The 14280-nt window shown below is 39.5% G+C and overlaps 1 protein-coding gene across 1 annotated transcript; it reads left to right on the forward strand.

The window, feature by feature from the left end:
* Nucleotides 1–4983: 4983 nt before the first annotated feature.
* Nucleotides 4984–10727, forward strand: si:dkeyp-77h1.4 (uncharacterized). The gene is made up of 10 exons (XM_062423122.1): nucleotides 4984–5029; nucleotides 5355–5375; nucleotides 5493–5768; nucleotides 7080–7200; nucleotides 7352–7527; nucleotides 8053–8195; nucleotides 8979–9126; nucleotides 9309–9490; nucleotides 9855–9947; nucleotides 10041–10727. Exons 1-10 carry the CDS (start codon nucleotides 4984–4986, stop codon nucleotides 10725–10727), a joined length of 1893 nt encoding a protein of 630 aa, XP_062279106.1.
* The last annotated feature ends 3553 nt before the right edge of the window (nucleotides 10728–14280 follow it).

Consider the following 14280-nt stretch of genomic DNA (forward strand, 5'->3'; position numbering starts at 1 on the left):
GATTTTAATGGATCGGACAGATGAAAGCCATAACCTGGAAACATGTTTTATCCTACTGCAGCCAGTTTAGGTGGGGGGGAAAAGGATTGTGAGATGAAAAAGTCAGCTGCTCCTCGCGTCATCTCAAAAAATGAACGTTAACCATTTGGCTAGACATTTCGATTTTGTATGGATATCTTTAGTGTGTCTGGTTGTTTTTAACTCTTTCTGCTGGGTTAATCTGAAACATGAGATGTGTTTTATGGATGTAAAGGTTACTAGTTTAGGCCGTTGACACCATACCAGTGGACATTTTTAAAATGTTAATTTTTGAATGCACCTCGTTTAAGCAAAGGGAAACCCTGTCATTTTCGAAAGTATGCACACCCTAAGTAAACACACTTTCACGTGTGTGTCTCTTGGTGCAAAGATCCTTTTTTTTCCTTTTTTGATGCCTCATGATTTATAAATGTCTAGCGCTGCAAGAGGAGTGTACAATATGTGCATCTGTGTGTGTGTTGCATCTCACTTCCAGCATGCCTCCTCATCGTCAGAGGGACTTTACCTCATGTGAAGTCATCTGTCCTCATCACTGTGCTTATGTAAAGAAAAGAGAGGAAAGTGAAAATGAAAGAGAAACGATGAAGGGTATAGTGACACAGAGATAGCTTTGTAAGTCCCCCACATCTGCAGTCATTGAAGGCATTTCCGCCTCTTTAAAGCACCGGACAAAGACCTGTCTGTCCTTCCAGTAAGCAGTGAGTTTGGAGTTAGAAGGAACACAGGCATGGGCTTTGATTTCAGAGTGGGATGTACTGGCTTGGATTATATAAAATAAGGAGGAGGAGAGGATGAAAGAGACATGATAAAAAAGAGAACAAGATATAGAGTGAAACGCAAAGAAAAAGGGAAGCAAGAGAGATGCCCCGAAATGGTGGACCAGGGGATTCAGGTGGAGAGGAGTCAAAATGTAGTGGAAAGAAATCGAGTGATGATGCGGAGCTGTCAAACTGAGACATAGAAGACAAGGAGGCAAGAATAGAGACATGATGCTGGTAGAAAGTAAAACTTGTACATATGAGAGTGTTAGAGATGTTCAAGTGTTAAAAATGGAAGAAAAGAAAAGAAGGGAAGAGTTAAAACCTAGTGAGGTAGAATGAAGACTGACTGAGGCTAGGGGAGTAAAGAAGGATAGCAGATGGCATATTTGTCTGTGCCTGCAGCCCGTGGTTTACAGCCCAAAGGACAATGTGTCAGTAAGCATGTTCGTGGGTTTGGATGAGTTTTCATATGGTTGCATGTTTGTGCTCAGTGAGGTGAACCATGTTGGGTTGTTTTTTTAGCTCAAAATGCTCCAAATCACAAAGGAAAAAAGAGTAAGAAGAAGAAAAAATATATTTTGCTTCACAAATTCTGCATTGAAACACCAGATTGGCTGCAGTGACTCCAAGACGCCTACTGCTGTGATAAGCAGATGGATATGGTTCACTTTTAGTTTTCTTCACGGCCAACCAATCCCACGTCTCAGACTGCTGTATTAATTAAATGCAGATGGCTACAGGGGTCAACAGTTTATTTGTTGAAATTTTATTATCCGTGCATGATGCAGTGGCCAAAAAGAAGGGTTCAAACTCTTAAAAGGAAGAATGAATTTACTGGAAAAAGGATGAGTACTGCAGTAATAAAATTACAGTGTAATCCGAGTTATATAGATGACTGTAACAAAGGACACGAAACATTTGTTTTCAAGAGACACTGTTCTGTGTGACGCAGGTTTGCTCCATATTTTGTTTCAGCTACAATGAAATCAGTGAGCTTTTAGGCTCTCTGTCTTCCCGATGTGTGGTGCAAGAATGTGACAGACACAGTGAAGAGGGTTTGTTTAAGGGCCTTCTGTGAAACACAAACGCTGGTTGTTAGATTATGACTCTGTGAAATGTTAATTATTTTCCGTAAATGACAAGTAACAATGGCGGCCCTCTCTGCCATTTCTCTGTTGCATGCATACAAAGATAGACAGGTGGCAGACATACCGACAGTGCACATATGCATCTTACAGTGTGAAGATGGCTCAGTGCTTTATCGTTTCCTGCAGAAATGTGATGTGTTATGTTACAATGAGACACTCTAATTTTAACTGTATGTTCATTAGCTACTGCACAGTGATGCTGTGAGCACTGCAGGTGTTTCCTCCCGGTTCCCACCTGGGCTTTGTAAATGAAAACTGCAGCAAAAATCTCTTTTGCACAAACCTCTTCATGTGTTTCCTCAGATGTTGCCTTAAAGTCTAGCAGGAGGCAGTTCACATCATCATCATAATCCCCCGAATGTTGCACTAAATCAGCTTTCTTCTCAGGAAGCATCATAGTTTCCTGTGGTGCAGATGTTTTCTCATTCTAAACATTTCCTTGTGAACTCTGCCAAGTCATTATTCAGATCACTGTTATTTGAATTATCTTGAGATTCATGAATTATTCTGTGTTTTAATTCAGGCACATAATCAATAGATAATCCTTGACAGTGATCCAAAATATGGTGGCCCTGGTAAACATGAACATACTCTGAAAAGGTATGGGCTTCTTTAACACATACATTCCTGCTGGTATGATGTTTAAACGACACTCACTTTTACTCAGAAATCAACTCATGACCTGATTTAATATTGAGCTCAGGCACTGTCATTGACTTTTTCAACAAAAGTTGCACCAACAGCAGTTTAGTTGTCTTAAGTCCAATAATAACCTGCAGCAGTGGCAGATAAATTGAATTTAGAGGGATTGCAAGATTCTCTGCAGATTGCCTCTTCAGGGAGGTTTTCTTTAGATTTTTAGTGTGATTAAATAGTCTAATTGAATTCTTAGTGCACCTTACGGTACATGTATAGGATAAGATGAAAGAAAGAAAGACAGTTCTGGCCTCAAAGACGTGGTAGTTTGAACGAGAGTGTCTTGCATGAATAATGAAGTGTTGTGCATTAAGCATTATGAGGCTGAAGCACAGCACTTTGTAAGGATACATGTGCGGCATATAGACAGCCTTGACTGCATGTCATTTAGCTGCATCACCGTCTGACTGTGAGAACTGCAGGTGTTTCCTCCTGGTACCCTCCTGGGCCTTTAAAATGGAAACCACAGGAAAGTTTCTTTTGCTACAAACCCCTTGATGTGCTGCCTCTGATGTCTCAGCACAGAAGAAAGCCGCTCACATCATCTGTATCCCCTCAGTGCGGCAATTAATCAGGATTCTTCTCAGGAACCTTCACACGGTCTCACCAGAAATTATGTTTCCTCTTTGCTGGGGACGTTTCCTGTTTGAAGCTCACCTAAGCAAAGGCTTATTTTAGTATTTTCCTGCTGAGAAGAATGTTTATAGATGATGTTCCCCCCGTAAGGTTTTATACTGAATGTAACAAAGAATAAATTATGTTGAAGAGATTAATGTCTGTCTTATGGCTCTATAGTCAGAGCTTATGTTATTATATTTGACAGTCCTATATTTTTGACAGAGGCTTTACTAAATGGAGGACCACTTCAGAATTATGTGTCAATTTGGGTTTTTTTTTGTCTCCCTTCCCTCAAAAATGCATTTTTCTTTTTTGTTACCTCAGTATGATGCTTTAGTTTCACTCTGCAGAATTAATGTATGCGCAGAGATGGTTTTTACATTTATCTACTGAAGGTGGAAAGTTTCTCTGAGCTCACCTCAAATCGGCACCTATGAGCATGATTCATGACATCACAACTAGTTTTAAAGCCAATCCTGGTCCAGTGTAGCTACAACTCAAACAGGTATGATGTGAACACAGCCAGCAGTTAAACTTTGAAGTGAAAAATATTTGCATATTCATAGATTCAGGATTTTTAATGAGGGAGAAGGAGGAGATGTAATTTTAGGGATTTAACCATTGTAATTGGACACAAATGATTCAAAGTGGAGTATTTTTTATATTTCTTAAAACATGTCTTGAGGGGATCTTTAACACTGTTGCTTGGAGAAAATATTTTAACTGAAAATCTTATCTCAGAGGCCCTGTTTAAACGTGGCATTAACACCCGTCTCAGGTGATCTGATCGCAAGTGGCCAGCCGAGACACATTACTGTTCACACCTGTCTCTATTGTGTGTCTTGAGCGGTTTCGAGCTGACCACTTGCATCCAGATTCTGTTGCTGCTGTGGATGTATTAGAATATATTGCTATACGACATTGTAAGATATTACTATATCTTGTAATACATAAATGGTTGCTGCCTAATTTACTTCCGCGACAAGGTCAAATAGCCCTTCTGCACCGCTCACAGTTATTAAGTTAGACAAGTGTCAGATTTGTTGTTAGTGTGGGCTAAAGAGCTAAGAACTAAGACAAATGTTTCAAGAACTAATATACATCTACACATACAGCTGTGCTCATCTCCACTATTTCAACCATTTACTACAATAACAACCACTTCCTGCATATATATATTTTCATATTTTCCTCCTACAGTCTTGTGGCTGCATCAGGACATATTAGGGTTTACACTACAAAAGATATGTGGTCAAATGCATCCCAGATCACCTCAGCAAGTGGTTTGAGTGATCAGATCATCTTGGAGGTCGTTTATATGAATATTTAGTGCTGTCCACTTGTGAACGGACCACTCGAAACGCATGTTAATGCCAGGTGTAAACGGGGTGAGTGATTTATGGTTTTAAAGAATAACTGGTCAGCCAGCTCCTTTTAAAGCACTCGTTCAGTTTCCAAAAGACTGGGAGGTTCACTGCAGCTCAATGCCTCACCAGGGGTGATATCATCCAAGGATGATGTCATACATCAGTTTCACTTCATACATCAGGGTGCCTGTTATATCCCCTCTCTACTGATTAATACGAAGAAGAATTTAGTAGAGGATAACAAAGGGCACCAAATGAGTAAAAACATAATGATGAATGTGTACAGATGTGGAGGCAGTCAAACTAATTTGCCTAATTCTTCTTTCTCTCTCTAGGCACAAAAAAATTGCCAAGATGTGGACAGTCAGTGTGATCGCACTCAGCTTTCTGTTCACCACAGGTATGTTGAGGAAAATGAGAGATGTTGTTTCCTATTAAAATAATTTTCAGATATAATCATGTCTTTTTTCACTCCTTGTAATTTACTGAGGTGTTACATTGAAATTTGACAAAGGGCACATTTTGCTGTTTTTAGTAGTCTGGGATCAGTTCGATGGTGCAGTCACATTAAATTTATTTAGCAGATAATAAAGTAACTAATCTACAAAAGTAGACAACACTGCATTGTAGGAACCAAAACAATGAAAATAACTAATGAAAAGAAAGGATCATTTTATCTGAGAATATGTGTCAAAATTAATATTTTCTTTCATCTTTGTTTACAGCTCTTTCTGCTCCTGTGAAAGGTAAGACTATGTGTACCAGCGCATCACATATAATTCAAAGTTCAAGTTCACTCATCAGTTATAAATTATGAACTTATGTGTTTGTCGATACTTTCCTGTCCTCATGATATAAACTAGTCAATGACGACTCCAGGACCTTGTTCCATGCGGAGGATTTCCACATCATGCTGCCCACACTTGGCTCGGAGGTCACATTTCAGAACAGATCTTCTCCGCGGTCAGATGATGTGGTCCTGATGCAGGGCGGCATCGTGGTCCATAGCAGGGCCAAACTGAACAGCCAACTCAGCCACCTTATTATAGACTCTGTGGGTGAGGGAGATGAGGGTGTGTACACAGTGAAGAACCCTGAGGAGCCGGAGGACATCAGACGTATTACCCTTATAGTCCGAGGTATGAGATGACATGAATGTTTGATACATTAGGAATGGTAATGTAGCCCACTGCATTGTACTCAATTGGAATGAGTCCACAGACAGGTTTACTAGAATAAATTAATCTGTTTTTAAGGTTTGGGTGGAGTATGTGTGAACTGGAGTTCATAATGAAAAAAAAAATTAATAAGAGGCAGTCATGTTTGCATTTATTCATATAACAATAAATGTGACTTTTAGAGATGTATTAGATTTTTACTTTGCTGTAAAATGCAGAGGGGCAGCCAGTGATGAGATTGAAATAAGACTAAAGATTATTTTCATCATCAATTAATCTGCCAATTAAATTTGTTTTCTTCTGACCAGTGGTCCAAAATCCAAAGGTGTTTAGTTTACTACCATAAAAGTTTAAAGAAATCACATTATTTTTGCTGAAAAAATCATCCATAAGAGTATTTATTAATCAAAATAGCTGCTGTTGATCCATTAATTGTCTAATTGTTTATGTTCTAGCTTGTAATTGCCAACATGTACAATAAGTCAGTGACATCAGAGATAAAACCCCAAAGAATAGACCTCTTATATCTGATTAGGGGTTGGTCTATAGAAGCTGTCATTTCTCCTGCTTTAATCATGCAGTCAGCAGCCAAATAAATCTCACAGTTACACATCCTGTTAGTCCTGCGAGTGTTGACTTCGTACTTTGACTAGTAATTCTTAAAGCAGTGAGACAAGACGTTCACACACACACAAACATGATGAAAGGAGTGAATGGTTCAAGCACAAAGAGGGAGGAGTGGGTTCAAACCCAGCATGTATAAAGGCGACTGTAGTGTAGCAATATGTGGAAGATGTGCCATATGGCACCAATAATATGTGTGTTTGTGTGTGCAATAACATGTGTTCTCTGAGTGTGAGGGCATTCAGAAGCTGCCAGGCAGTAATTATGCAGCTCTTTAACTGCCACCCCACTCCTCTTTCCTTCTCTCCCTGCTGTTTTCCTGTCTTTATCGTGTCTTTACTGTCTTTCCCTCTATTTTAGTTTGTATCCCTACCCCTCCTATTCTATTCTTTTGTTTCTCTGCAGTCTGTCCCCATTTCGCCACATCTGTCAAGCCAGTCCCTCTTCCGTCCTTCTCCCCTAACTGTCCTTTCTCTCACTAGATCTCTATTTCTATCATTTCTTGCTTTACCTGAAGCACATTAATTCTCTCTCTTCCTTCACTCTTTTCTACTCAAATGTCAGACCAATTTCTACCCACTGTAATTAACTTTGTTGCTTCCTTTTACACAAGAACAACCCGTTTACCACCCTGCTTTTACCTTTTAGATTGCTCTCATGAAGTGTCTGTTAAATACGGAGATGACTACCATATTCCGTTGTCGGGGGTAACTCCTCAACTCACCCTGGAGTACAGGTCCAGTGCAGTGGAGGCCAACCTGACATCTAGGTAGAGTCAACAAAATTACACTAATATTTTAACCAAAGAGAATCTATAATGACATTTTCCCACCATGATGTCCATGCACTGAGACAGCTTGTCTTAGATTAACCATGAAAATGGAGAAAAGTTCATACTCTTTGACTTTTCTGTCCTTTAGACCTGCTGGAGTGCTGCTGACCAGCACAGGGATAGCCAGTGAGGGCTACGTGGGTCGCATTACCGTCAACGATCGCCACATCATTCTTAGCACTGTAACAGGTGCAGATGAGGGCAGCTACACTGTCATGGATAAAGAAGGTGATATTCAAAGGAAAGTATGTCTCAACGTCAGAGGTGAGAGCACATTTATTTTTTTCACAATTGTTTATTGTCATTTTCTTATTTTCTCCCCACAAGACACATACAGTAACACAGTAGCAATACAACATTTTGACATACAATACATTATACACACACACACACACACACACACACACACACACACACACACACACACACACACACACGCACGCACGCACGCACGCACACACGCACACACACACACACACACACACACACACACACACACACACACACACCTAACACACATACTCCAGCCTTGTAAATATTGCATCTGTAACTTCCATCATCCTAAACATTTTTTGCAAGCTTGACCTGTTTTAAACATCCTTCCATCAGGATGTTATTGTGTTTTTTCCTGCTAGTTATTACGCCCATCTCGTCTGCCATAATGGCTTTTTAAAGACCTAAATGTTAATGGGCTCTATAAGGCTAATGTATTTTAGAAGATTCAGGGGCTTGTAAAGCTGTGATGAATTTCTTCTATGTCTTCACTTCTCCTCTGTTTGCGTTTCTCAGAGCACCAATCTTTTCCAACCCTGCCTTATGGAAAAAGACTGAAGATCAACCTGATACTCAACAGCTCATTGGTTCGCCTCTACTACAGACGCGACCGTGACCCCACACCCCATCTGCTGATGGAAAAGGGAGAATTCACAAATGTAATTGTAGCCTCTTTTTTCCTTTGAGTCCTACTTGGTATTATTTGTTTTCTGTATTTAATAGTGGGGATAGAAAAGTCATCAAAAGACCTTTATAATCATAATCACAAACATTACAACAAAAGTATTAGGTTTCATGTCATATCATGTCTCTGTTGGTTAGTTTCACACAAATACATGTATAAGAATTCTATAATGTGTACTGGAAAATGTAGTTATACGCTTTTGTAAATATTTAATGTGATCCTTTAATAAGTAATTTTATATTTAGTCATAAACCTATGCCAGGGTTTCCTGCCTGAAGTGTTTCATAGTGGAGGAGGGCCACCTGGCTAGAAATTTTCTCTGCCAACATCATCAAAAATGAATACACTATTGTGAAATATGACATTAACCTTTAGGGCAATAGACCTAAGACGCTGTGTCACACAGCAAAAGCTATTATTTTTATATAATTTTTATTAATTAGAGTCTCATCTACTGTCTAAATGGATCAGAATGACATGCCTCAGAATTACAACCTCGACTAAATAATTTCCTGGAGGAAATCTTTTATACTATACTATGTTAATAATAACTATTTTCTTCTATATCATAGTTTAGTAACACATCCTTACAAAATTATGTGTGGTTACAAAACAGAAAGCTACCATGTGCAAAATATATATTATGTTTTTAAAATCTATATTACAGATTTTAATCTGATATTCATTAAAGTTTGCTGTTCTGATCATGATTCTTTTCTTTAAGGTAAGGGTATGAATGTCTGTCTTTTCTCTCAAGGCCCAAACAGACCTGGGTTTTGAGGACCGTCTGTCGATGGAGGGTTCATTGGTTTTCCTGGATCAGGTCAAGGGTGCAGATGCAGGCCAGTTCAAAGTTACTGACATACTGGGGTTCCCTGTGTCCGTCATCCAACTGGAAATACAACGTAAGGATGGGTTGGGCTGAGAAAAGACTGGTTAAAAACTGAACTAAAGATGTGACTCAATGGGACAAAAAAAGAGCCTTTTGTCTGCTGTATTCATGCGCTGGAATTTCAAAAGTCAATGAAAGGTCAGTTGAATTATTTACGCTCCCACCTGCCTTTCTCTCCCCTTTCCCGTCATGCAGCCTACAAGCTGGAGTCACTGTATGTGGCCATCATCGCCCTGTTGGGCCTGCTGGTTTTCCTTCTGCTGGTTTGCCTGCTGTCCTGTCTGATCAAAGTGAAGAAGAGGGCCAAGAGGTCTTCTGCCCTGGAGAAGATTGCAGAGAACGCTGGCAAAGAAGATGAGGGAGAAGCCTTCAGACAGGTCAGAGGGACAAATATACAAATGGCAATGCGGATGCTGATGATGTGTATCCTGATGTAAAATTCAATTTATATTTGTAGATATTTTTTCCGATATTTTTCAGTATTTATTGGGATGATTTAATTGTTTTGGTTCAAAATACCCATATTATTGTGTAGATGGGGAACTTGCAGCATTAGTACTTGTTTGGTTTGGGAGATTGATACGCTGCAAATAAGACAGTGAAGAGGACGTAATAACTGTTGTGGCGGTAGACAAAAGGCACAGTGAAGTTGTAATGCAGAAATTATCTAGTTAACAGTTAATATTAAGAGTAACCAGTATTACACTAACATAATCTGTTTATCTGTGTGTCTCTTCACAGGTGGTAAAGAACATCACCAAACTCAGTGAGGAATCCAAGCATTCCCAGGCTGACACTACAGAGAAATCTCAGAGCACCGAGGTGGACATTAAAGTGAGAAGATGTAACATTTCTCTCTTAAACTGAACCTGTTTGAAGTTGTGATTTTGTCTGAGGTTTTTTTTCTTGTTCTCTATCTGAACTCAGGGTCTGGAGGTTTCCTCTAAAGAGGTTGGCATCGGTAACCTAGAGACCAGTGACTCTGGTGTTGGCTTTAACACCGCCCTGCCACTGGACACTGACACCGAGGCCGCTGACCAAATCCCCGAGTCTGAGGCTGTAAGCATCTCTGTTGCCACTGAAGCTAAGCCAAGTCCACCGTCTGCTGCTGAGGCTGAGCCAAGTGCTCCACTGGCGATGGAAATTAAGCCCAGTCCAGTAGCTGAAACTAAAGCCAGCCTAGCACTTGAGATCAAGACAACCCCTGATCTGCCCGTGGAAGTGAAGTTGGATGTGCCCAAACCAGCAGATGTTAAGCTTAGCCCAGCCCCGAGCCCTGAACCCAAGCGTAGTCCAGCTGCTCCGAAGCCTGCACCCAGCCCAAGTCTGGAACCCAAGTCAGCTACTCCTAAAGCCACAACTCCAACACCTGAAATTAAGAGTGCCCTGACCCCCACACCTGAGACCCCCAAACTGACCACACCAGAACCTATTACCAATGGTACACCTGAGCCAGGCCCAGATCATGCTGATCTTATCGAGGGCTCAGGTCCAAAAGCAGCCCCTCCTAAAACCCCAGAAGTGGAACTCAAATCAAGTGGTGCCATACTAGAGGCCAAAATGGATGCCAGCAAAGAGGGCACTGTGGCTGAAGATTCAACCACCACAACCTGAGAACTGCCCCTGCAGAAACCCAAGGAAGCCCTACAGATCCTCTCCATCTACCACCACAGTAGACAATCGAACACCCCCTACCAAATAATGAAGAAACCACTGAAACTGGGGCGAGGACTTCAGTTTTACCGGTCTAATGCCTGAACACAGTATTACCTAGATAACAGTATCACACTTTTCAAACACATAACCTTTGAGACTTTTTGATTCTGAAACATAAAAACCAATGTGGCTCCTGGATCCTGAAACAATTAGTTGTATACAACTTGCAGCCTTGTTTTCTTATTTTTAATTTTTTTTTGTTTTGGTAACTCCACAGTAAAACTGCCAGACTGCAAATGAAATCCTTTGCAGAGTTTACAACTAAAATGTTAACTCCAAATAAGGTCTTTTCTAACATACTGAGGCAGCCAGAAAGGTTTACAACATTTCATTAAAAATAAAACCACCACAACTAACCACCATTTCCCATATGAATGCTTGTTCCCCTATCCGCATGTGATTAAAATTAATAAAATGCATGAAATCTTCAGTCCCCCACAGTGAAGCCCATGTCATCCCAAACTTACTAATGTGTGTGATGACATTCTTGTCAAAAATTGTAAATGAAAGCCACTTTTGTCCACGGAACAGCATTCTGTAGTTGTCAGTTTGTATATATGAAATGTAGATGTTATGAAATACTTGTGCCAGTCCTCTGGCCTCAAAAACATCTACAATATAACGTCCCACATAAGAAAAAACATGAGTTTTTGCATAATTTTAACCACACAGGGAAAGATACTAATAACACTAACACTACTATTTATAGTCTCTTAGATTGAGATTGAGATTCCCAGTAGACATTTCCAATGATTAAAATGTGTTTTACAGACTGGTCCCTCATGTCTGGATCAACCACTAACTGTCTTTGATCTGGAGTTCCAGTGGTTCTATAAAAATCCCATTATTCTTACAATTTAATAGGAAGCTCATGACGGCAGAAACTCTTAATAGGACCGCCATGTTCCTGCTGTATGTTGGGCTTTCTCAAGCAGAAATACTGACTGAATATGTGTGGTAAGTTCAAATTGTTAGAACATGTTTGTTTTTCTACTTCATTGTCCGTCCTTGTCGACTCTCTGACCCCCCTTTTGTCTGTCATTCCTTCCGTGATTTTACCCTTTTTTATCCTTTTTTCTATCCTTTCCTTTGCTGGGCATCATTTTAGACTACTTAAATACTTAAGTTTAATTTATATCAAAGCCTTTGATTAAATCTTAATTTCTCCTATTTTTTTTTAGGTTTTGTTGACAATAAAAACATAACTTCTTGTATCTTTGGCCCTATACTCTGAAATTTGGCAATGGCTTATAAGGCTAATGTTAATACCTAGCATCTAATGGCTCCAAAATAGTCTCATGAGGTCGTTTTCATTGTCACCACATTGTCTATCCAGAGCTGTTCCATGTGAGTTTGGAAATATGTAGATGTTCAGTCAACACGATTTAAACCTGAAACTCCTGTATGGTACAGAGGAGGTGTGCAAATACATTTTCGTGTGACACAATGCATGTCTCTACCTCATGTTGTAACTCACCACTGGAAAAACCAATGACAGTCCAAGTTTGGCGCACTGAAATCAACTAAAAAGCATTTGGGATTTATAACAGAAGCACAAAAGACAGCAGTGAAATCCAGTCAAATGATCAGTGAAATACAGGAGAATTGTAGGAGGTAGATTCATTGACAACCAACAGGCCTTTATTGATAACTTTCCTGACTAACAGATCTTTCTTACAAGTAAATTGATATCAGACAACATGTCAGCATTTTAAAAAGCCATATGATAGATAGATAGGTTTAGATGTCAGATTTGATACTAAAATCAATTAATATACTGTATAAACTAAAACTACAAAAAATATAAAATAAATGTGCCTCAGTGGTAAATGGAAAAACCGTATCAGTATTTTCAGGTCACGTGTATTAAAAATTAACAAAGGCCTTCTAATGATTATTGGCCTTTGACCTCAAGAAAAACAGTGGATATGCCTCATTTCCAGTCTGGATCTGTGAAGGAACCGCAAAACCCATTTTAGCAATACTGAAATGGTCTCTACACACACACACACACACACACACACACACACACACACACACACACACACACACACACACACACACACACACACACATGCACACACACACATACACATACACAGATACACACACATACTGCAGCCTTGTAAATATTGCATGTGTACGCCAGTTTAACCCCCTTAAGGCTGAATGTTTTTAGTGTATAGAACGGTTGTTGTATCATACTTAATAATGAAGAAGACAACTAATTTAAATTTCTCACCGACCTTAAATCCAGAATATAGAATATATACACATACTATACTATATACACTAATATTCACTAACATCTTGAACTAATTTAAGAACCAAATATTGTAAAAATCCATCAAGACTATACTGTATCAGATCTTTTTAGATCAATTATCTGCTATTATTGCCATTCCAACTCACAGCATATCTCTCACAGTATTTACATGTTGTATTAAAATGTTTAACTAACGTCACTTGAAGCACTGATTGCAGCATGCCCACAACATGTCCTGAAAAATAGGCTTTTATTGTCCTACTGCTGTGTCTGTGTGTGTGACCAGGAGTGGAGTGATGTTTCAATGTTTCCATCATCATGTGTTGAGGATTTATGTGTTTGCCTATGATGCACATACTGTACGAGTATGAATGGTTTATGGCTATTTTTGTGTGCTGAATCTATGCATAGGCAGTTTTGTACAGGATGAAACTTTATGTGTGCTTCTCCATATGTTGTAAGATATCCATGTGCCTGCTTAAATCATCTTTGCAATGTGAAGAAAACAATTGCTGTGTTAAAGTCATGAGTGTGAATGTGTTTAAAACCACAAACAATGGTAAAGATATTGTAACTTTGAGATATTTGAGTGACTCTTGTGTTTGTTTTAGTGCCTAAAACATTATATATTGGATAGTTGGCCTGTTCTCTGTCATTAGCCGACACTCCTAATGGCACCTTTTTCTTAATAGGTAGGGTATGCACAGAAAGAACGCACACCTGACTGAAAAAAAGTGATACCACTGACTAACCTAAGATATGTTAATGTGTAAACGACATGCAACATATTGTGTAAAAGGATTTCCAGATGATTCTGAGTTGCATAAGGGATGCTGAGTGTGCTCTATTTGTAAGTGAGGGTGTTTTCCATTTCATTAATCAAATCTGCCACACTGTTTGGAGTATGTGAGTGAATTCATAGCAGCAGATGTTTGGCAAAGCTTTTGTGTGGATAACCCTCAGGGTTATGTTGTGGTGAGCAATTGATGAGAGATTGCTAAAATGGCATTTTTCATGTACCACCGCTATAGTGTCAGTGATTGTAATACCAAGCCGCTCAGAATGATTAGGGATGTGAGAAAGGCGGATGGTGTATTAGTGGGCAGGACGAGCCTTTGGATTACGCATTACCAGCATCTGAAAGAAGGCTCAGTCTAGTGGAGTTGGAGTTATTACATCTAACTG

Source organism: Scomber scombrus, chromosome 7 (assembly GCF_963691925.1).
Source record: "Scomber scombrus chromosome 7, fScoSco1.1, whole genome shotgun sequence".
In the NCBI taxonomy this organism is placed as follows: domain Eukaryota; kingdom Metazoa; phylum Chordata; class Actinopteri; order Scombriformes; family Scombridae; genus Scomber; species Scomber scombrus.